At 37.8% G+C, this 23,203-nt stretch overlaps 1 protein-coding gene across 1 annotated transcript in view; it reads left to right on the forward strand.

Moving 5' to 3' along the window:
• wnt2 (wingless-type MMTV integration site family member 2) overlaps positions 1–23,203 on the forward strand; it is a 40,152-nt gene that overhangs the window by 15,925 nt on the left and 1,024 nt on the right. The window contains 3 exon segments of the mRNA XM_059335792.1: positions 1,294–1,349; positions 9,718–9,995; positions 11,283–11,547. Of these exon segments, the coding sequence (XP_059191775.1) occupies positions 1,294–1,349; positions 9,718–9,995; positions 11,283–11,547 (599 nt within the window).

The following is a 23,203-nucleotide window of genomic DNA, read 5'->3' on the forward strand; positions in this document are numbered from 1 at the left end:
ATTATCTGCTTCACTTTGTCTCTGAATTACGTCTCTAGACATCAGAGGAAAGTTACATTAAATTCAGGCAGTTAACCCTTAATAGGGCACTCATTGAAATACTTGCAAATTCCAAATTTTAACCTTAGAGAATATTGGAGGATATTACATACAGCCAGAATGTGTAAAAAAAACATACGGACCCGAGAGGGAGGGGGGTAATATTTTGAGAAAACAGTTTACGAGGTTAAAGTGGCAAATTTACGAGAAAAAAGGTCACAGATTTGTGAGATTTAAAGTGGTGAATCTGGGAGAAAAAAGTTGCTTTTTCACACTTTTTTCTCGTAAATCTGCAACTTTTTTCGCGCAGATTTGCCACTTTAAAAATCTTAAATCTGCAACTTTTTTTTCTTGTAGATTTGCCACTTTAATCTAGTAAATTTGCAACTTTTTTTCGCCCGATAAAGGGTTAAATGATCACTTACTGTCTCTACAATCTAATTTGTGGAACATTCTCACGCTGAGATATTGTGGTTTCACAGTTGTCATCTCTAAATGAACTACAGTCATGCAAAAAATGATTAGACCATCCTTGTTTTCTTCAGTTTCTTATTCATTTTAATGCCTGGTACAACTGAATCTACATTTGTTTGGATAAATATAATGATAACAACAAAAATAGCACTTAAGAGTTTAATTTAAGAGCTGATATCTAGACATTTTCCATAATTTTCTTGATAATAACCAAAATCTTTATCAGGAAAACCATGGAAAATGTCTAGATATCAGCTCTTAAATTAAACTCTTATAAGCTAGTTTTGTTGTTATCATTATATTTGTCCAAACAAATGTACCTTTAGTTGTACCAGGCATTAAAAAAAAACAAGAAAGCAAGGAGATAACAAGTCTAATAATTTTTTTTTAATAATAACAAGAAAACCATGGAAAATGTCTAGATATCAGCATTAAAATGAACAAGAAATTGAAGAAAACAATGGTCTAATATTTTTTTCCAGGACTGTATAAGTAAAATGATCAACTCTAAACTTACATTTAAAGAAAACTGTCATGAAAACAACCTCTCAACATGTGATATTGAATACTTAAATGATTCATATATCATATATATATCAGCATCATTTCAGCTGTATCATGTTTGTCCTTGTGGCTCTGCCCTGCAGTAACTGACATGAGATGCAGAAAGAACTAAATCATGATCTGATGACTTCGGGGGTCTTTAAACGCAGCACGACTAAGAATAGAAAGTCAGTGGCTGGATTGTCTGCAACAGAATCTGCTGGCTCCTGTTTCCAGGTCATTGTGTGCTGCTGGCAACTTCTGCAACCGAATCTCCTGCGTGATCGTTGCACGTTAACGTCGCTCCGATCTGTATGTGAAACAAACATCTTAAACTTAATGCTGACAAATCTAAACAATCGCTTTCTAAAGTGTTGATTTACTGCGACTTTACTCCGAGGCTTTCTGGGAAACAGATAGTTTCCCTCGCAGATATGTCCTTTTTTTTTTTTTTTCTTCCACAGAGGTTGGATCACATTCCACACCTTGTCTCACTTTACAATTGTACATTTATCACGTCGGTGCAGCCGACTGGTTTCTCTGTCAGTCTGTTTGAGGGGCAACAACTTTGTTATAGTAATGGTTTGACTCCTGGTATGCAGATTTTAAAGATTCGCCAATGAGAAGAAGAATGTAAGGGGCAACAGTCCTGATAAATTATTTATTTTTTAAGTCGTACATCAAGAAAAAGTACAGTTTAAATACTGTAAGATCACTTGAACACTTGGATGTTTGTTGGTCATTTAATAAGGATTTAATGAAGTCTGTTTAATATTATAACGGCAAATTAATTGCTTTTTGAGGGCTTTATCATATTTCAAAACTCACCAAACTTGGGACAAAATTCAAATCCCGTCGAAAATTTACGTATTTCATTGGTTTCAGAAATGGGCGTGCCAAAATGACCTACTAGCGCCCCTAGAATTGAGCCCCAAAAACAGGTTTGTCGTAGAGACCACGAAATTTGGTACATACATGTATCATGGGAATACGCACCAAAAAGTCTCTCGAAGCCATAGCCAAAAACGAACAGGAAGTCGGCCATCTTGGATCGAAAATGGTGTTTTAGACGTTTTCCGCCATTTCCACACCGCATACTTTAACAAACACCTCCTACAGATTGAATCCGATCGACTTCAGACTTGTTCAAAACCATCAAAAGGCCTTTGACACCAGAGGTTATTAAAAGCTTTGCAGATGTCACACTATGGGGGCGTGGCATGGCGGCAAAATATGGCGTTTTGGCATAAAACACGAGACCGTATAACTTCACTATACATTGTCCACTCGGCCTTAAACTTGTCATGAATGATGATGGTCCATCACTGAACAGTTCTACATAACAATATTTATAAGTCCCGCCCTTTTTGATTAGCCACGCCCCCTTTTCCTAACTAATGAACCGTTTGTTGTAGAGACTTGCATGAGGTGTCAGTGTACTCAGCAGAGAGTCCTTGATTACCTTGCCCTTCAACAATTGCTGGACCTGGCGTGGCCAGCTCCCCGATGGCTCCACTCTGCTTGGGGGCCCGTTCTTCGCTGCATGCAGCTTTAATTATCTTTGGGTTTCAGATTGTGGCTTGTACAAAACAAGCTCTCTGAGCATCATTTTTTACTACTTCTGACATTTTATAGCTGAGAATCTAAAAAATAATCCACAGATTTTATTGATTATAACAAGAATTAGTTGCATGTTTATCCTCTTTGTTTTGTGAGTATCAGGCAGTGGTGGAAGAATATCAAATTCTTTACTGCAGTAAAAGTACTAATACCACACTGTGAAATTACTCCACTACAAGTAAAAGTCCTGCATTCAGAATTTGGCCGCTACTTATTGGATACGATTAAGGCGGCGAATTCGCGCATGCATGATTCATTTGCATACTGGCATCTCCTGATGAAAATGTTTTTCATACATAATGAAGATGGATAAGACAAAGGAAATAAAGGCAAAATTTTCTGTGACCTCTTTTAATCTCCCATCCAACAAATACCCCATTACAAAAAACTAATCTATCCATTACAAAAAAACTAAAACTAACACTAAAACTAATAAAAACTAAACTAAAACTATAGCATTTCAAAAAAATAAATACTCAACTAAAACTAGCAAACTCACTCTAAAAACTAATTAAAACTAACTGAATTTGTAAACAAAAAATCACAACGAAATTAAAACTAAGACTAATGAAAAATCCAAAACTATTATAACCTTGCAAGGGAATTAACTATTCCAATGAGGGTCCTCACAAAGATAGAAGTACAAGAATGTGTGTGTGTGTGTGTGTGTGTGTGTGTGTGTGTGTGTGTGTGTCGGTCCAGCAGCTTTAGTTGAGCGTGCCTAACGAGGTTAATGAGGAGAACGCTGAGAGAACACGACACCAGAGAGGAAAAAAAACTCCTCCTGTGTAATTGTTTGAAATTAGCCGGCTGACATTGACAATAAGGAGCTTCTGACGGGGCCGGGGGCCTCGGCGTGCCGTGATAATGCTGTGTGACGTGGCCGGGGCCCGGCTGGGAGGTCCGAATACCACACGGCTGATTAGAGGCCCCCGACATGAAACGGACTAAGTCGAAGGATCCGCCTCGCGGGTTAAATCTCAGGGCATGGGAGAGGAACATCAGGCCTGATGATCCTCTGCTGCCTGGCAATAAAAAAAGATTAGGACCTGTTAGAACACGCCCTCCCAGCAGATACAGAACCAGTCTCACTACAGTGACACGTCTAATTTGACAGGATGCTCAGATCTGTCACAGACGCCTTAATACTCGTTACTAGGCCTGTCACGATAATTACTATATCGACTTATCGTTCGAAATATAAAAAGGACACAATAGGTTTTTTCTGGACTCGATATATCGTCGTTTACATTAGTGATGTGTCGGTCGCAAACGAGCCGGTTCAAAGAGCAAAATGTATCATAATTCTGTTTGATGCTGAGCTTTAACCCTCTAGAGTCTCCAAAAGCTCCAAATGATGACTTCTTCACCACATCCAGACTAGAAAACAAAGCAGCGTGGAGCCCTACTGTAAATTTACCTCTAAAGTTCTGGCTGTAAACTCCATGAGGCCAGTTTCAGTTTGATGATGATATACCAAGTAAAACTGGAGACAAGCTCAAATATATTTAGTATAAAATGATAGAACTGGATGTAACCCTCCTATATGTTATATTTGCAACCTGTGTTCACATTTGCAACAAAGCCAAAAAAGACACAAAATGAGAAGACAGAATGAACAAAAAAAACACACAAAAAGACACAAAATGACCAAAAAAGACACAAAATGAAACAAAAATACACAAAATGACCAAAAAAGACACAAAATGACCAAAAAATACACAAAATGAACAAAAAAGACACAAAATGACACAAAAATACACAAAATGACCAAAAAAGACACAAAATGAACAACAAAGACACAAAATGACAAAAAAAAGACACAAAATGACCAAAAAAGACACAAAAAGACCAAAAAAGACATGAACAAATGATTAAAAAAATTTACAAAATAGCTCAAGACTCCACAGAGTTAAGTGAACAACGGACACAGACACCTAAAACTGTTGGATGCATGCTGTTTTGCACATTATATTATATTTATTTTTATTATGTTGTTTATTTATTATTATTCTACTCTATACCAAAACATTTTTTAAATGCAATTGGCTACAGCAATTTATTGAAATTTAAGTGATATATACACATATATGCAAATCACAAGTCAAAACAGTGCTAAATTTGGCTGAATTATATAAGGTATGTGGCTTCACAATTCCAGCAAGTTGGGTTCGAATTGCCGAAAAATGTATTTTTTCCAGCTTTTCATATGTTATTTATGATAAATAAATGTTTTATCTCAGTTTTTTTTTGCTCTCAGTCTTTTTAATGTGTTTTGATTGTATTTATAATATATTTTATATATATTTTATTCATCTAGGATATTTTAATATTTCTTTTACACAATTCAATTCAATTCCGATGTTTAATATTGTTGAGATTTAAAAGTTGGACTTGGATTATTATGCTCTAATATCATTATATCAGTGGCTTAAAATTATCCTAAAATTCAGCATCACGATACTATCGTTTATCATGATAGTTTCTGGGAAAATATACCGTCCTAAAAAATGTGTTATGGTGACAGGCCTACTCATTACTCCTTTAAAGCCCTGATGCTGTTAACTCATTACTGCCTGGAGAGGAGACGTTTATCTCCCTCTTCATAACATTTATTTTCCACTACAAACCCTCAAACCCCCCAAAAAGTGTCTTCTCTTGACTCTGAAAAGCCCAAGTAAATCTCTTCTTCTGCACATGATCAGAGAGGATAAACTGCACTAATGACCCGACGTGGATCTTTAAAGTGGTGGGATTACTTTTATTTGGATAAAGTCAGAATTTCAGTAATTTCTCATTTGAACGAGCTGAGTGGGGAATAATTAACTGAGACAGTAGCTGAGACACAAACATGATGAAACTCGGCCAGAACTCGGCCAGAAAATGTCTTTTTTTCCCTTTTTTGTCTCTGTGGTTGTTCTGCCTACTTAAGGCAAAACTGAGAAATATGTTAACTTTTAAATAAGTTATCGATCCCCCTGATACCAGTGATGGAATGTAACTAAGTACATTGACTCAAGTACTGTATAAGTTTGATGTACTTGTACTTTACTTGAGTATTAGCATTTTATGTAACTTTATACTTCTACTCCACTACATTTAGCTGACAGCTTTAGTTACTTTTCAGAAGATTTAACATGAAAAACATGATCAATTTAAAGCGATTAGACTTTTTTTTAATTAAACCTCATAACAGTTTATTAAGTAGATTAAATCAGCCCTACTGACATAAATGCATCAATACAAATAATCTAATAATATATTTAGAACATCTGAGTGGGTCCATTCTGCATAACGAGTACTTTTACTTTTGATACTTTGAGAACATTTTGATGCTGATACTTTGCTTACTAGCAGCTTAAGTGGTACTTGGTACTTTTACTAGTAGGGAAAAGTACCTAATGGAAACTCGCCTATCATGTTTTGCTACTGCATTCGAATGTGTTGCATAGAGTGAAAGTGAATGGAAAGCGAATATTCACCAATGCACCAATTATTTTTGCACATTTTGCGAACATGCTCTAATTCTATGCTCTTGTTGTCTCACAAAACTCTAGAGGAGCAAAAATAGACTGCGTCTAATGATTTCAAGCAACATACTGAAGGGGATCCCCAGATTTATTATTTACAGTCATGGAAAAAACTATTAGACCACCATTGTTTTCTTCAATTTCTTGTTCATTTGAATGTCTTCTACAACTGGTCCATGTTTTTTCTTGACAATAACCAAAATCTTTATCAAGAAAACCATGGAAAATGTCTAGATATCAGCTCTTCAATTAAACTCTTATGAGCTTTTTTTGTTGTTGTCATTATATTTGTCCAAACAAATGTACCTTTAGTTGTACCAGGCATTAAAATGAACAAGAAATTGTAGAAAAAGGGTGGTCTTATAATTTTTTCCATGACTGTATCTTTTAAAACCTTTTAGAACCTCTGATCATGATGACTAGACAGTAAAAGGACAGCTTACAGATGTTTAAATCTGGATTTAGACACCTTTTCCATCTTTTTCTTATATTTAATACATAAAACAACTGATGAATCAAAGAGAAGACAATCAATAATCATTATTTGCAGCTCTAAACATGCTATGAATCCACAAACTGTCTCAGTGTGGTGATGCTGCAGCAGAAGTTCGACACACACACACACACACACACACACACACACACACACACTTTCCCTGCTCAGCCTTTGATCTCTATCAGATCTCTCATCGGTTACATGTGGAGAGAGATAAGAGTTCTCCGTCAGGGCATTGCTGGTAATCGTTAGCTGTTTATCCATCTTGGAGGTAGATGAAGCGTTTTTTATTCCATGCCTCACATCAAATAAAAGCTTCCAGCAGGCAACAACAAACACGGGTCATACAGGTAGCAGCGCTCGCCAAATATTTGAGGATCTCTGTGTGTTTCTGGGCTTAATGCTGCCGTCAGCCAGACGGTGTTGGGAAACGCCAGATCCATGATCACCACAGATAAAACTTCTTATTTTCATTTCACATCAGTGGAGTTGAATGGTATAAAGACGGGTACCAGTAACTGTCCAGCAGATTTCTTTTGGTTCAGACTGAAATATCTCAACAACTGTCCAATTGTTGCCATGATATTTGGGAGATAGATTCATGATCCCCAGAGGATGAATCATACTGACTGACTTTTATTCTGGTGCCAGCATGAAGTTGCCTCTTGTGGTTTTAAGTTAACTGTTGGATGCGTTGGCAAAATCCTCTGGCTTTCAATCATAAGCATTGTTTTAGACTTTTAAAGGCAAATTCACAAAATGATTGTGCAGCTTTTGCATCTGCTAAACCTGCACAATATATCCTGTACAACTCAACCTGCACAACTCAACCTGTACAATATAACCTGTACAATTTAACCTGCACAATTTAACCTGCACAATATAACCTGCACAATTTAACCTGCACAATTTAACCTGCACAATATAACCTGTACAATATAACCTGCACAATATAACCTGTACAATATAACCTGTACAATATAACCTGTACAATATAACCTGTACAATATAACCTGTACAATATAACCTGCACAATATAACCTGTACAATATAACCTGTACAATATAACCTGTACAATATAACCTGCACAATATAACCTGTACAATATAACCTGCACAATTTTTTAAGTACGTGCAAAGTGTAATGCACTCTTCATTGCAGTGTCAAGCAAATAGCATCTCAGTGGTCCTGTGCAATCAGCAAGCATTTTGATTAGGTAATATGCAAAGATTTGGTGCAAATCTATACAAATTTGCCTCATGTCAGTCCACAAAGTTCAGCACAAATAGCCACAAAGTTATAGTAAATATATGAGCATATTCAGAGAGTTGGTGGTAACAGAATCATTTATTTATTAGAACTTGTCTGAGTTTTAAATCATGCCACCTTAAATACTTAATTAAGTCATTAAAGTTATATATTAAATAAAAAATATTGAATTGTTGGAGGTTAAAGCCTTTTTTAAGTAGGCTTTACGGCTTCTCTCTTTTGTTTTAGTGTGATGAATCAAATCTGGAAACAGTTTCTGTTTGATTATGAGCTTCTTGCAGCTCTTTTGCTAAATACAGCACATACATGTTGTCAACTTGATGTTGTTGTTTCATTAATTGTGCGATCTGTAAGAATTCTAATAAGGTAAAATTCTTACATTTGGTGCAAAACTGGCACTTTCTATGCAAATGTACCTCACACCAATCCACAAAGTTCAGAACAAATAGCCACAAAGTTACTGAGAAAATACGAGCAAATTCAGAGAGTTGGTGGTAACTGAAGCACATTTATAAGAACTTTCCTGTGTTTTAAATCATGCCACCTTCTTTTACAGTCTGAAAGTGTGTTTGAAAACAGACTGGGATATCAATAAATACCAACATTCCTCTCTGCTACATTTAAATTCTTTGCTTGAAGTTTTCAGAAAAGCTGCTGCACCTCGGCCAGAAAATGTCTTTTTTTTCTTTTTTTGTCTCTGTGGTTGTTCTGCCTACTAAAGGAAACATTTATACTGTGAAAAAGGACAAATTTACTCAGCTGCACAACTTTGTGAGCTTTATGAGTTATCATATCATTTGTGCAATACAGCTGCATCTCAATACATTAGAATATGATGGAAAAGTCCATCTCCAGTAGTTCAAGTCAAATAGCCCCAACCAGGGGCGTTCCTGGTGGCACACCTGGTGGAGTGCGTGCCACGGAGGCCCAGTCCTCGTGGGCGGGCGGCTCGGGTTCGGGTCCGGCTCGGAGCCCTTTCCCGCATGTCGTCCACTCTGTCTCCCCCTTTCACTCTCAATATCTCTCTCTGTCAATAAAGCTACAAAATGCCCCAAAAAATATCTTTAAAAAAATAAAAAATAAAAAATAGCCCCAACCAAGTATTGAGTCATATAGATGGACATACTTTTCAGAGGCCAACATTTACATATTAAACAAACTTTTTAAAATTGGTCTTTTGTAATATAAAAATTTTTTGAGACACTGAATTTTAGGTCTTCATTACACTTTCACTTTGAAGTTTGGGGCTATTTTGATGGGTTTTGACTATTTTTCATTCTGCCTGTATAAACGACAAACTCAAAAAACCCCACATAAAACCCACATATAAATTACAAAAAAACATACATAAAAAAAACATAAAAACACAAAAAATACACAAAAAATGACAGCAAACACATTTAAAAACACAAAAAAATGCAAAAAACACACAACAAAAACCTTTTACCTTTGCTGAAAAAGAGTTGATGCGCTAAATTGGACATGGAAACTTCTGGAAAAGCCAGAACTTTAGAGAAAAGCTGACAGCAGGGCTCCATGCTGCTTGTTTTTATGTTGCTACGTCATGAGGTGTCATGCTCCGGTGCTTTCATGGACTCCAGAGGGTTAAAAAATGTGATTCTTAAATCATCTAGGATTTCCTATGTGCATTTTGTGTTTCTAATAAATGACATTCCTTTGTGCACAACATGAAAACCTAGCAAAGGCTTGCCTTTTGTCAGAGATGTGTGCTCCTTTTGTTTGCAGGCAGCCGCGAGGTGGCCTTCATGTACGCCATCTCCTCGGCTGGTGTGGTTTACACGCTGGCTCGCGCCTGCAGCCAGGGCGAGCTGGACTCCTGCTCCTGCGATCCCACCAAGAAGGGCTCGTCCCGGGACGCCAAAGGCTCTTTTGACTGGGGCGGCTGCAGCGACCACGTGGAGCACGCCATGCGCTTCAGCCAGGGCTTCGTGGACGCCAAGGAGAGGAAGGAGAGAGACGCCCGGGCGCTCATGAACCTGCACAACAACAGAGCGGGCAGGAAGGTGAGCGGGAACCGAGCTGAACACCTGAAGGAGTTTTTTAACCTTCTGAAATCTTCGGCTATTATGTCATGTTGGTATCAGTTTTTTCAGCGTTACCTCACCTACAGTATATGTCCTGATAATTAATTTTTAACTTTGACTTACTTGAACAACATTTTAACCCCAAAAGAAACAAAGGAAACATAAAATCTGATCTTGAAAATGATGTTTCAAAACACAGAATTTTAAATATTGCAAATATGAATACAGGTTGCAAATATAACATATAACAGGTAAAGTTCTAGTTCAATATTTTATACTAAATATATTTGACAATATCTCCAATTTTACTTGGTCTTTTCATTTCTGGCCAAGCCATAATTCCAATCATAAAACCGACTTCACTTCTTCCTGAACGTCTACATATGCGTTTTGTGAAGAAAAATGAAGAAATAGTCTTTGTAGAGCTATCAAAAGAAACTGGTACCTCTGCTTTCCTCCAGAAATGTTCGCTCCTTTTTACCATGGCGGTCTATGAGGCTGTGGGTGCGTGTTGCTGTATCATCTGTGCGTCCTACGCCCAAACTATAACTCTGACAGCTTTAGCAGACCAATGTGAGTGAGAAGACGAATCCACGTTTCTATGTTTAAATTATTTTGGAGAGTGGCATTTGCATCCTCGGCCGCCGTTTCCAAATTTATTTTTGGACAATTTTATTTTCTCCCTCTCCACTCTAGCGATGGTGTCACCCACAGACACACATTTTTTGGCGTGTTTTTGCAGAATATTTTGAAAACTCTTTGCCGAAACCCTTAGAAAAGTCATAGCACACGTCATGGCATAGACATAGTCATGGCCGAGCCAGTCGATTTGATACCTTTTTATTGTATGTGTGACCAAAACTCCTGGAGGAGTAGTTCACCGATAAACAACACGGAAGAAACGGCAGAATAATAAAAATAGTCCCGGTGAATAGTAGTTAGTGTGCTTTTGCAAGCAAGCGCATAAAATAATAAAAATAGTCCCGGTGAATAGTAGTTAGTGTGCTTTTGCAAGTAAGCACACAAAATAAACTTGGTGAATAGTAGTTAGTGTGCTTTTGCAAGCAAGCACACAAAATAATAAAAATAGTCCCGGTGAATAGTAGTTAGTTTGCTTTTGCAAGCAAGCACACAAAATTAAGCCCGGTGAATAGTATATAGTGAGCTTTTTCAAGCATGCTCAATAAAGTGGCTCAGAATAATTTTTATTTGGATTATTTGTAGTTTAGGGTGACCTCGTGCCCTTTCTCTCTCTCTCCTCTGCAGGCGGTGAAGCGCTTCATGACCCTGGAGTGTAAGTGTCACGGGGTCAGCGGCTCGTGCAGCGTGCGGACCTGCTGGCTCGCCATGGCCGACTTCAGACGCACGGGCGACCACCTCCGCAAGAGGTACAACGGCGCCGTGCAGGTGGCCGTCAACCAGTACGGGACCGGCTTCACCGCCGCCCACACACACTTCAAACGGCCCAGCAAGAACGACCTGGTGTACCTGGAGGACTCGCCGGACTACTGCATACGGGACCACGAGTCAGGTCAGCACCCTCCAAAAAAAAAAAAAAAAAAAATTAACAGCCCAGAGAAACAAAATAAATCAACCTTGGTTAAAAGGCATAAACATTTTTTTAAATCAAAAGTTGATCAGTTTGAACAATAAAAATACAGTTTTTATTTACATTCCAGACAAAATCCCAACTTTTTTGGATTGGGGATTACAATAAAGTAATTTCAAAACAATTTATATATATGGGTCAATGACGTGATCTAATCCAGTGTCAGTTGGTGTAACCAGGTACTTTTTTCCCATAAAAATCTGATTATATACAGGAAAATAAATGTGAACTAAAATGAGAAAAAAAAAATACAATCCACGTTTACTTTGTAACATTATGGTATATAACAAATTTTACATCATTTGTCAAAACTTTAGAAAAAAATGTTTGTTTTAGAATATGTTCTGCTCAATATTGACGAAATGTGTAAATGTAGAAATACAAAAAAAAAAGCCATTTGATGTCATGTTATGATGATTATTACATGTATAAGTCCACTTAAATACACTGTAGGTGGATAAATTATTTAATATTTATCATTATTTTGTGGTTACATCATTTGACATCTTGCCAACTCTTATTTGTCACTGACCCATATATGACCCATATATATATATATGGATATGTCACCCTATGCGGCACTATGTTAATGTCATATGGGAAGAATGGCGGGGATGGGAATAGTCTTTTTTGTGTGAATGTATTTTAAAATTGTGTCTCAGTATTGAAACTGACATCGTCTTCTTTCTTTTTTAAACCTCACACTTTTTTCATTGGTAAAGTGGACAAACTTGAGTTGCTGTTATTAAAAAATGATGTCTGTTCTGATCAAAAAAAAAAAAAAGAAAAGGTCAGCACCCTTCGATCTGTACAGAACTAATTAATGAATGAGTCAGATGACAGCTGATGCTTTAGATGCACTCCTGTAACCAGACAGCCACATGACAAAGTTCTGCACAAATAGCCACAAAGTTACAGTGAAAATAACTGAAGCACATTTATTTATAAGAACATTCCTGTTTCAAATCATGCTGGGATATCAATAAAAACCAAAGTTTGTCTCTGCTACATTTAAATTCCTTGCTTGAAGTTTTCAGAAAAGCTGCTGCAGCTCAGCCAAAAAATTTCTTTTCTTCTTGACTTCTGCCTACTTAAGGCAACATTTATACTGCAAAAAAGGACAACATTCACTCAGCTGAACAACTTTATGAGCGTTTTGCACTGTCAATATATTTTATGCATCTTTTGCAACTATTATCAAAAGCTACAATCCATCCTTTGTGAATTTGTCCGGGAGTCTTTCTGTAGTTCTTGCATTGCTGTTTAATTAATAAAGTAATCAGATTACAGCTGATAAAATATATTCACTCCTGTAACCAGACAGCCACATGAAAATAGATATTTTATGCAGCTCAAAATCAAATTTTTTGGGGGGGCCTTTTAGTGTATTTTAATTGAAGTGTTTTAGACAATTAGACTTCTGCAGCTCCTCCTGGCTCTTATTCAGAAAAAGGGCTTTCCTGTTTGTTGTGTGCACGTCTCTTTATTTAGCATCATTCAATGGTAGAAAATCTTGCAGAAAAAGTTGCTATTCTTGCATTGGCAGCAGCCTCTTCAGACCTTTACACTTGAGCCCGACCGATATGGGATTCTTGAGAGCAATGCCGATACTTTTTTTTAGATTTCAGACGAGGAAATATTAATCTATTAATCTATCTATTAAAAATATCTATAACTGATATGGTGGCCAATACAGTATTTTTTTGAGTTGGAATGGAAATTTAAGACCATTTTATGTGGATTGTACCGCGATTTGCCACCACTCTGCAAATGTACCCAGAACTACTTTCTCAAACATAAAAATTTGATAAATAATATTTAACACTGTTATACATTATGCACGATCACCAATAAAGTTGAAATAAAATTTTAAAAATGTGCCTCTTTCCATGAAATGATTGTGAAAACGGGATTTATTATTGACAGATAAAGTGAATATCTTCTCAAAACGTTATTAATTAATCTCTTCCAAACATATCACAATAAAAATTAAACCACAAGTAACAGAGGAACAAAATTATTCCACCTTTATGCGCGACCGTTTAGAACCAATGTATTACATATTGAAGCCAATTCTGTAAATGATAACTGAGAAAATAGAGAATAATTTAGAATAAACTATAAAGCTAAATAAACATCATTACTGTTCAGTTTCAGTCAATTGCTGACTATTAAAAATAACAAAACATAAAAAAAGAATAGCTATCAGCATTTCTAAATCACGCCAAGCAACATTTTCTGCATGATATATTGTGTAAAAAAGTTTTAATAATAGCACATAACAGACAGCATATACACTGATACTGATATCTGTCAACAGATATATCTGTCAGGCTCCAATTTTCTTTTTTGTGCGATTGATTCAGACGTCAATATATTTATTCAAACAGCTTTTTCAACAGCTTTTCTTCTGGCAGCAATGTTGTGTTGTGTTGTTTATGCGAGGTGGGAAAAAAATGAATTCAGTATAGTATCTTGATATTTTTTGTGGCAATATTATATCAATTCGTGGCCGCCAAGTATCGATATTTCACGTTCCAAGCGTATTTTCGCCGTATCGGGTTCACTTTTATGAATATTCTGGAAATGCTGGTATCATATGAAACTAGAAGATGTAAGAAGTCTACAGGCAGGATATCGTGTCGGGAAGTTGTTGAGATAACGCTGCAAAGTTCGTCTTTTTTTCTGTTTCATTCAGAAACATTGAGAGTAGTGAAGCTTGTTGTTTTTGAAGGTTTGATATCCGTTCAGTTCAGTTTGACTGAATACTTTGTTGGTCAGTCTGTGGGTTTGACTCTCATTGGGGAGAAATAAAAATACTAAAATGAGACTGAGAATTTTCTCTTATTTGACGAAACAATTCTTGATTTAATTTAATTTTGTGGACACAAAATGCAGTTAAACAGTTAAATCTCAATATATTGTATCAAAATACTCACCATATTGCAAAATGCTTAAAATCGCAACAATAATATCGTATTGTGACTCAAGTATCAGGATAAAATCGTATTTTGGTGCCGAAACGCTGATTCACACCTCTATTTTTTTTTTTACTTATGATGATTATAGAACAACAATAAAGTTTAAAAAGCTACTGGAAAAAAGTAATCATTTTTATTTACTTCTTAACTTTTGAGCTGTTTACATGGTGATCATCTGGTTCTTTCTGATGCTGACAGATTTCTGTATTTGAAGTGATTACTCTCGACGTAGATCTTAAAGAGATTCAGCAGCTCCAGAGTCGTCATTACTGCTAACAATTAGACATAAAAGTGCAAACATCAAACTGTGGTTTCTGTGGATTATTCTGCAGGTTTTCTCCGTTGACTGATAACGTGAAACAGATAAGAAAGGAGAGTTTTCATCAGGACAGAAGAATGTGAGCTGCAGTTAAAGAAAAGTGTGTCTAAGTGACTGAAAATCTGTGTTTATGCACGAGGCTTTGAACAGGACAATGAGTGTGAGAAAGACAATGTTTGTGTATAAAAACTGTGTGTGAGAGGGAGAAGTGTGTGTGTGTGTGTGTGTGTGTGTGTGTGTGTGAGCTAGATGCCTGTCAGGCAGCAGATGATCCGTGGCGATCGGGTGTCGGCCAGTTTAAGACCCATTACACACTTCTGTGGGCTGAAACCTTAGAGCACCACAGATCACGATAAATCACCAACACTGGCAACACACATACACACACACACACACACACACACACACACACACACACACACACACACACACACACACACACACACACACAGACACGACTGGCCGGTGAAGAGAGGCATATTTCGGGGGGAATGTTGGATCACAACAGTAGTTACAATAGTTTACAGTCTGTTTCGCATCAAAGTAAAACACAAAGTCTTCTCTTTCTTCTCAACTGGAGACAATAGATTCACCCAGAATGTCATGCTTTTGGTTAGTTGTTATTATGTTTCTTTTCAAAGTCAGCTTGGAACACAGGTGCAAGTGATTGTTTTGAGGGAACGTCTGCATTCATATGCAAAACTTGTCCTATTTTTTGGTTTTCATGGCTCGACCTGAAACAAAACAGGTGTTTTTTAAAAGATTTACTTTTTGTAAATCTGTAAATTTGTAAATTTTGTGACGATTTGTGACATGCACGATTTGCAGACTGGACACTGAAGGGTTAACATCCCCTCCGGCTCTGTGACTGCAGCTGGGAGAGACTGCTGCAGGAAGACTGGGCCGCTTGTGAGTGTGTGCCGCCGGCAGCCCCCGTGGCTCGTTAAGAAGAGTAAGAACGAGTCTCCAAAAGTCTCCAATAACACCAGAAAAAGTTGCTAGATTTGTCGCTAGTCGCTTTTTTGAAAAATTGTCGCTAGGGGGATCTAAAAAGTTGCTAAATCTAGTGACAAAGTCGCTAAATTGGCAACACTGGCACATTGTCCGCCGCTTATTGTAAACAAACCGGCATGCTAACTGTACATGTGGTGTCCACCGCTGATTGTGAATTATCCGGCATCGCTAACTGTACACAAAGTGTCTGGTGCTACAGATATTGCCAAGTGAACACATGCTAGTGCAGCACATACACACTGTACTGCTACAGAGCTAACTGTTAGCCTATTAGCATTGTGCTACTGTGCACCTTGTTCTGCAATGCCGGACTGCACTATGAAAGGGCACAAAATAATTTTGCCTTCACTGTAAACACCCTAAGGCGAAAAGCCGTCACAGATCTTTCCAGTAACACAGCGGGACATTTGTGGGACCGCACTATGAAAGGGGCTTATGTTTCTTGTCGCTTGTGACTACTCGCTACTTCTCCGGCTTTTACAAACGGCGTGTTGTTGTGGCGTCGAGTACTACGTCACATCCCGCTTATTGTTCTATCCAATCAGCAACCAGGCTTTTTTCAGGGGAGAAAAACGGTCCTGCTCTTTGACATGGCCAAAAAATGCCCGGTTGAACGGCCGCTAGGGACAGCTCATATTAGATAAGGGCCGTTTCGCCTCATTCTGGGTAATCGACTATAGTGGAAACGCACCTACTGTGACCTGCACTTTGCTGCTAATCAAGCTGCACGATTTGCAATTATTTTGATTGATTGATTTATTATTATTCTGTTCTCTTATTCTAAAATTATTAGATTTTTAAAAATACTTGCATGGAAAACTGTACCGAAGATTTATTTCTGAACGTCTGTTGAAAGTAATTTGTCTGCAGCAACACAACCATACTTAATTCAGAAATATTCAGAGGTATTTGAACAAATATTCCACACAGCTTAACGTTACATTTAGCGTTATGGACATTAGTTTGTTGATATATTATACAGGTATTTTAACAAATATTCCACAATTTAGATTTTGCACAAGTTCATTTTGCAATGTCCATTAACCATGCAGCCCTACTGCTAGATTAAGCCTTAGTGTTGTGCAGGTCGTCTGTTGGCTGCTGCAGCGGGTGAAGCCTGGGATTGTTCTGTCATGGGACGGTGTCATGTCCTGTGCGTGCCGTGTGAGTTATCAGGCTCCGTCATGCTCCTTCAGGTGCTAAGAGAGTTTTATGACCCTTAAAACAGTCCAACTTTAACCTGCACAGAAACTTTTCAGAAGCATGGCTTTAATTTAGAGGGCAGGACTGATTCATGTCTGGAGATAAAAGCTGCTCCACTTTGAGCTTTGAAAGCTGATTTTTGATCTTTGGGAGCTTTCTGCTGGACACGTCTCAGCTGTTTTATTTATATATGTTTAAAGTTATTCTGCTCTTGGAGATCGTTACAGTTTAGGTACAGACAGGAAGTATAAGCAGATTTCAGCTTTTGATAATTGTCAGTGAGACAGTTTTAAAATGATTGTATTTTTAGGAATACTTTTTGCATGGAAACCTGTCCTGAAGATTTGTTCCTGAACGTCTGTTTAATGCAGTTTTGTCTGCTGCAACACAAAACTTGGAACAACAGAATTAGTCATAATCTGAGCTCACTTTCATTTCTCTTATTGGAATCATTAGACCTGCTGTTAGTCTTCTAAAGAGGCGTGGCAGTAACAAACCCAACATGACACAGACACAGGACCTAACTCTATTATCTGACATGTTATAGATCAAATGATAAATCATTTATCTGACAAACTAATCCGCAAACATAGGCTGCTCTCGCTCTACTGACTCCCCGAAAGTCCCCCTTCAGGGGACAAGTAGAGGCTTCAAAGCAGACATGAAGGCTTTTTGTGCTGTGTACATGTAAGCAGGGTGAGGTAACACACACATACACACACACACACACACACACACACACACACACACACGTTCACCCAGGGCCTCTCATGAGAACTGTCTCTCTAAAGAGCTGCTCCTCTGGGACACACAGAGAGAAACAGGCATGACACGTACTGTACATTGAATCATCTACACACACACACACACACACACACACACACACACACACACACACACACACACACACACACACACACATACACACCTAACATAAACCTAATTGTAACCTTAAGCCTAAAACAAAGTCTGAAATCTCAGAAAAACCTTTAAAGAAGTCCTCACTCTGTTGGTTAAAAAAAACAAATGTGTTCCGGTCCCCACTATGTAGGAAGTACAAGAACACACACACACACCCTTGTGCTTCTATCTTTGTGAGTACTCTTCACTGACATAATGCATTCTAAGAGTAACCTTCACCTTAAAACCAAGTCTTGCATAATTAAGGACCAAATGTTCTCACTTCGCAAATATGTCCTGACACTTCTACACACACATCCTTGTACTTCTGTCTTTGTGAGGACCCTTCAGAAATAATGCATTCCCTTGCCCCTTACCCTGACCTTAACCATCACAAATAAAAGCCTTATCCTTACCATAAACCTAGAGTACATAGAGTAACCTTAACCTTAAACCCAAGCAAATATGTCCTACAATGTGTTATGGTCCTCACTATGTAGGAAGTACAACACACACACACACACGTTCGTCCTGGACCTCTCATGAGAACTGACTCTCTAAAGAGCTGCTCCACTGGGACACACACAGATAAACAGGCTTGACACGTACTGTACATTGAATCATCCTCACACACACACACACACACACACACACGCACACATACACACACACAAACGAAGTAATTCCTGAAACACACACTTTAAGGGTGAGTTTGCATGTCTTTGAGGGTTTTTTCAGTGTGTGTGTGTGTGTGTGTGTGTGTGTGTGATGGTAGAAAGACATGAATAACTCAATCATTCTGAACACACACACACATACACACTGAATCCATTCTCTCTCACACACCCACACACACCCACACACACACACACAGAATCCATTCTCTCTCTCTCTCTCTCACACACACACACACACACACACACACGAGGCGTAGTCATTCCTGAAACACACACTTTGAGTTATTCACGTCTTTCTACCATCACACACACACACACACACACACACACACACACACACACAGACACACTGAAAAAACCCTCTGAAAGACATGCAAACTCACCCTCAATCATTCTGAACAACACACACACACTGAATATATTCTCACAGACAGATGGACACACACACACACACACACACACACACACACACGTAGGCTTGGAGCCCACAGAGATAGCGAGACGGCCCCTCTGTGTCTCTTTAAAGTGTGAAATCAATTTCCCTCGGCCCCGGCGAGGCTCAGGTGCTAAACTCATCTCTCGGCGCCCCCTCATCTTAATTCAATAAGCAGACGCAGAGAGAGAGAGAGAGAGACAGAAAGAGAGAGAGACAGAGAGAGAGAGAGAGAGAGAGGCTGCAGGAGGAGGAAGACTCCGGCCATGATGTCATCCCCAGCATACCGGTGCATGACGGCGGGGGGGTTGGGGGCGGGGCTTCAGGTCATGCCCAGACATATTACCTGTGGAGGGGAACGCTGCAGAGACGCTGCTCTGAATGTAAACACCAGAAAATTCCAGAACAATGTTCGAGATGGTACTTGAAGCCGACGCGTGATTTTTTTTTTTTTTCCTGAACCTTGTATTTATACAGTCGGCTGAACACACACGTGTTCCTCTTCAGCAACACTTCACCGGCAGATAGTACGAGAGTCAGTCACACCTGCACACTGCTGTGCCAAACATGTGCACACAGCAGCTCACAAATGTACTTATTATTATTATTATTATTATCATAAAATGTTAGATCTGTCACGATAATTACAATAAGGACTTATCTTGTGATTTATGGACATGATTATGATAATTGTGTCTGACCTCGATATCTCATGTTGTGTGTCATGCAGGTTTGTTTACTTAATAACATCAGCAACACTTTATCCAACATGATGTCTGACAAAAATGTGTTGGGCGCAGTTTTCAAATAATTTCTGCTCTGTTCTTTTATTTATTGAGGATATTTTAAGCTTTTTTTCCATATTCATGTGTGGATGACCTTTAGACTTAAAGGTTTGTTGCTCTTTGAAAGACTGTACTTGCATCATAATCCTCTTATATTATCATTATATCAGTGGCATAAATTGGTCTTAAAATTACAACAATGTTGCAATAATTTCTGGGACAATATATTTTCTAACAAAAATAGTAATAAATCGTGACAGGCCTATTAAACATATTATTTTAGTGTTTTGTATCACTGATGTAATTGGGACTTTTTCCCATTAATGCTTAGCTCATGAAAGTTCATGTTTGTGGAAAATAAAAATGAATTATAAGTGATCAACTGCTTATCAGCATTAAGGCAACAGACTTAAATATGTGAAAGGAAGCTTAACATTTGCATTTAGACATGCAACTAAATCATAACTTAAGTTTCGAACAACTAAAGTTTGTTAAAGCTGCCTTCAAACTAACTAAAATAACCACAGCTGCAGTTTGACCATTACAGGCTTCCATAGTTTTAACGTGAATAAAAGGAGCAACTCAGCACAGATACACACCTCAAGACACAGAGACAGCACAGAGTGTGTGTGTGTGTGTGTGTGTGTGTGTGAACGCTATCTGTGTGGCCAGTCTGAGGAGATAGTGCTCCGTGTGTGTGTGTGTGTGTGTGAGATGTCTCCTGTAAAATGAACAGCTGATGAAGAGTAGAGTGCTCGCTGACGGCTCCTTTCATCAGTCCCTCATCTCTCCTTCGTCCAGCGATCATCATCTTACCTCCTCCTCCTCCTCCTCCTCTTCTTCTATCCTCCTACTCCTCCTCTCTCCCTCCTCCTACCTTCTCCTCTATCCTCCAACTCCTCCTCCTCTTCCCCTCTCCTCTCTTCCTCCTCCTCCTCCTCTCTCCTCTTCCCCCTCCTCCTCCTCCCTCGTCCTCTCTCCTCCAACTCCTCCTCCTCTGTCCTCCTCCTCCTCCTCCTCCTCCGTCCTGCCAGCCTCATGCTGCGCTCCCATTGGCTCCTGATAACCATTTAAACTGCTCTGATTGGCAGGTCACATCCTCATTCCACATTAGAGTAAAAACTGCTCAATTCAATTCAAACAACTTTATTAATCCCACAAGGGGATTTTTCATTTTGATCAGCAGGTTGTTGTGGTTCATACGACCCACAACAAATAGTCAATACATAAACAACACACATCAGACAACATGGAGCTTAGAATGGACACTTTATAAAAGCCTTTGATAGCCTACTGCATAGAGATTATTTATAAGCCACATTGCTTTAAGAATTTAAGAAAAAAGGAGAAAAATATGAATAAATAAAATTAAATAAATAAATAAATAAATAAACCCCTATGGAGAATTTAAAAGTCTTAGTCTAAATCTCTTAGTTTTACTAAGTTTTACTTTAGTTTTACTCCGGTAATCTTAGAGCAGGACTTCACCATACTAGTCAGGCTGTTTCTGTCTTTGACTGAAAGACAAACAAACCAACAGATAAAGGAAAAACACATAAGGCTCTCGTTAAATGCTTGATAAAAATGACTAACGAGTATGACAGGCCTGACAGAGAAATAATTTAGTTTCCTGAGAAGGTGAATTCTCTGTTGTCCTTGCTTTACTATAAACGGAGGGTTAAAGGAGTGATTTCCCAGGATGCTTCTCACCTTTTATAGCAGGAATAATTGTCATTGTTGATGTCGAACACTTCCACTGGTTAATCTAATTTAGGAAAGAAATGACCAGAATGTGTTTGTGTTCAGTGAATCGATGTAAAGACGCAGTGGGACCTGAAGTTCAAGTTAAATCCTGCAGCTGCTGCAAAACGATTCGACCTCAACAACAATGAAATTCATCTGATCTCAAACTTTAGTCAGGGCAAGATGTTTATAAATGAAAACGTTAAGATTTTTATTCTCACACAGAAGAAAGTGAAGATACTGTAGCACTTACTATATGATTTACGCTTGTCCACATTATGTCCCATTTTTTTACTTAAAAAATCCTGATTATCAGTATGAAAATTTACAAAAATATAGAAAAGAATTGAGCTTGGTCTTATCAAAAAAGAAATGTTACTAAAAAAATGTAAAGAAAGTGCAGGTGTGGTCAAGTTTTTCATTTTAGTTTGTTTTTAGGTTTATATTATAATTGCTTATAATTACTATCATTGTTTTATTTTTATTGATTTATGTTTTGTTTTTCATCCTGGGTATGGAAATGCATGTTTCTGTACATACATGTTTCTGTAATATTTTTTGTCTTAATTTTTAAGATGCCCTACATTTTTTTTTTCCTCTGAGCTGCAGGTTAAAGGCATTTGCCTACTTTGCTTTCCATGATGCAGAATAATCTGCAGAGTAGATTGCTTCTTTATCATCTGGTCCAAATAGAAAACATTTATTTCAGTTTCCGTCTCTTTGTTGTGTGTTTGATGATTGTATTTTCTGTCTGTTGTGTTTTATCCCTTGTTGAACTGTAATCATGTGTTGTGTCCCTTGGTTAGAGATCTCCATCTGAAGGGACTTCTTGGTAAAATAAGCAAAACCTGCAAAAGTGCAGCTGATTTTGTGCTTCATTTAAAAAGAATAAATGATTGTGTTTTGTTGACTTTTATCTGCAAATCCCAACAAATGTATGTGCAAATTTGGGAGGAAGAATCAAAACAAACACCGAAAACTGTTAAAAAAAATAAATAAAAAAAAGTTAGTAATTATAGATACATTCTTATAATGCAGAGCAGACTAACCCCTTAAATCAGGTATAGGCAACTGGAGGCCCGGGGGCCGCATACAGCCCGCACCCTCACTTGAAGTGGCCCTCAGTACAACTACATGCATTTGAGCATGAAATCTTAAAAGTGCAGTGTAAAAATGCACAAAATTACTTCTTGCAATTAATGTTGGTCTGCTGTTCTCGCACTGGAAAAAAATTCCTTTTGTATTCCTATTTATACTGTTAAACATGCATTTGAGCATGAAATATGTTAAGTTACTGCACTGTAAACATATTTAAAATTGCAGTTTCATCATATCTAACGGTCCTATATGTGATTCCCAACCGGGGGGGGGCCTCTTGATTTTAAGGGGTGTAATAAATCTAATGTATTAAATGTAGATGCATTTAATTCATTAGGGGGACAAAATCAACTAAATAAGAGCTACATTAAACATTTTTTTCATTTATTTAAATAAAAAAATCACTACAGAAAAGTTTAAAAATA

Source organism: Centropristis striata, chromosome 6 (assembly GCF_030273125.1).
Source record: "Centropristis striata isolate RG_2023a ecotype Rhode Island chromosome 6, C.striata_1.0, whole genome shotgun sequence".
In the NCBI taxonomy this organism is placed as follows: domain Eukaryota; kingdom Metazoa; phylum Chordata; class Actinopteri; order Perciformes; family Serranidae; genus Centropristis; species Centropristis striata.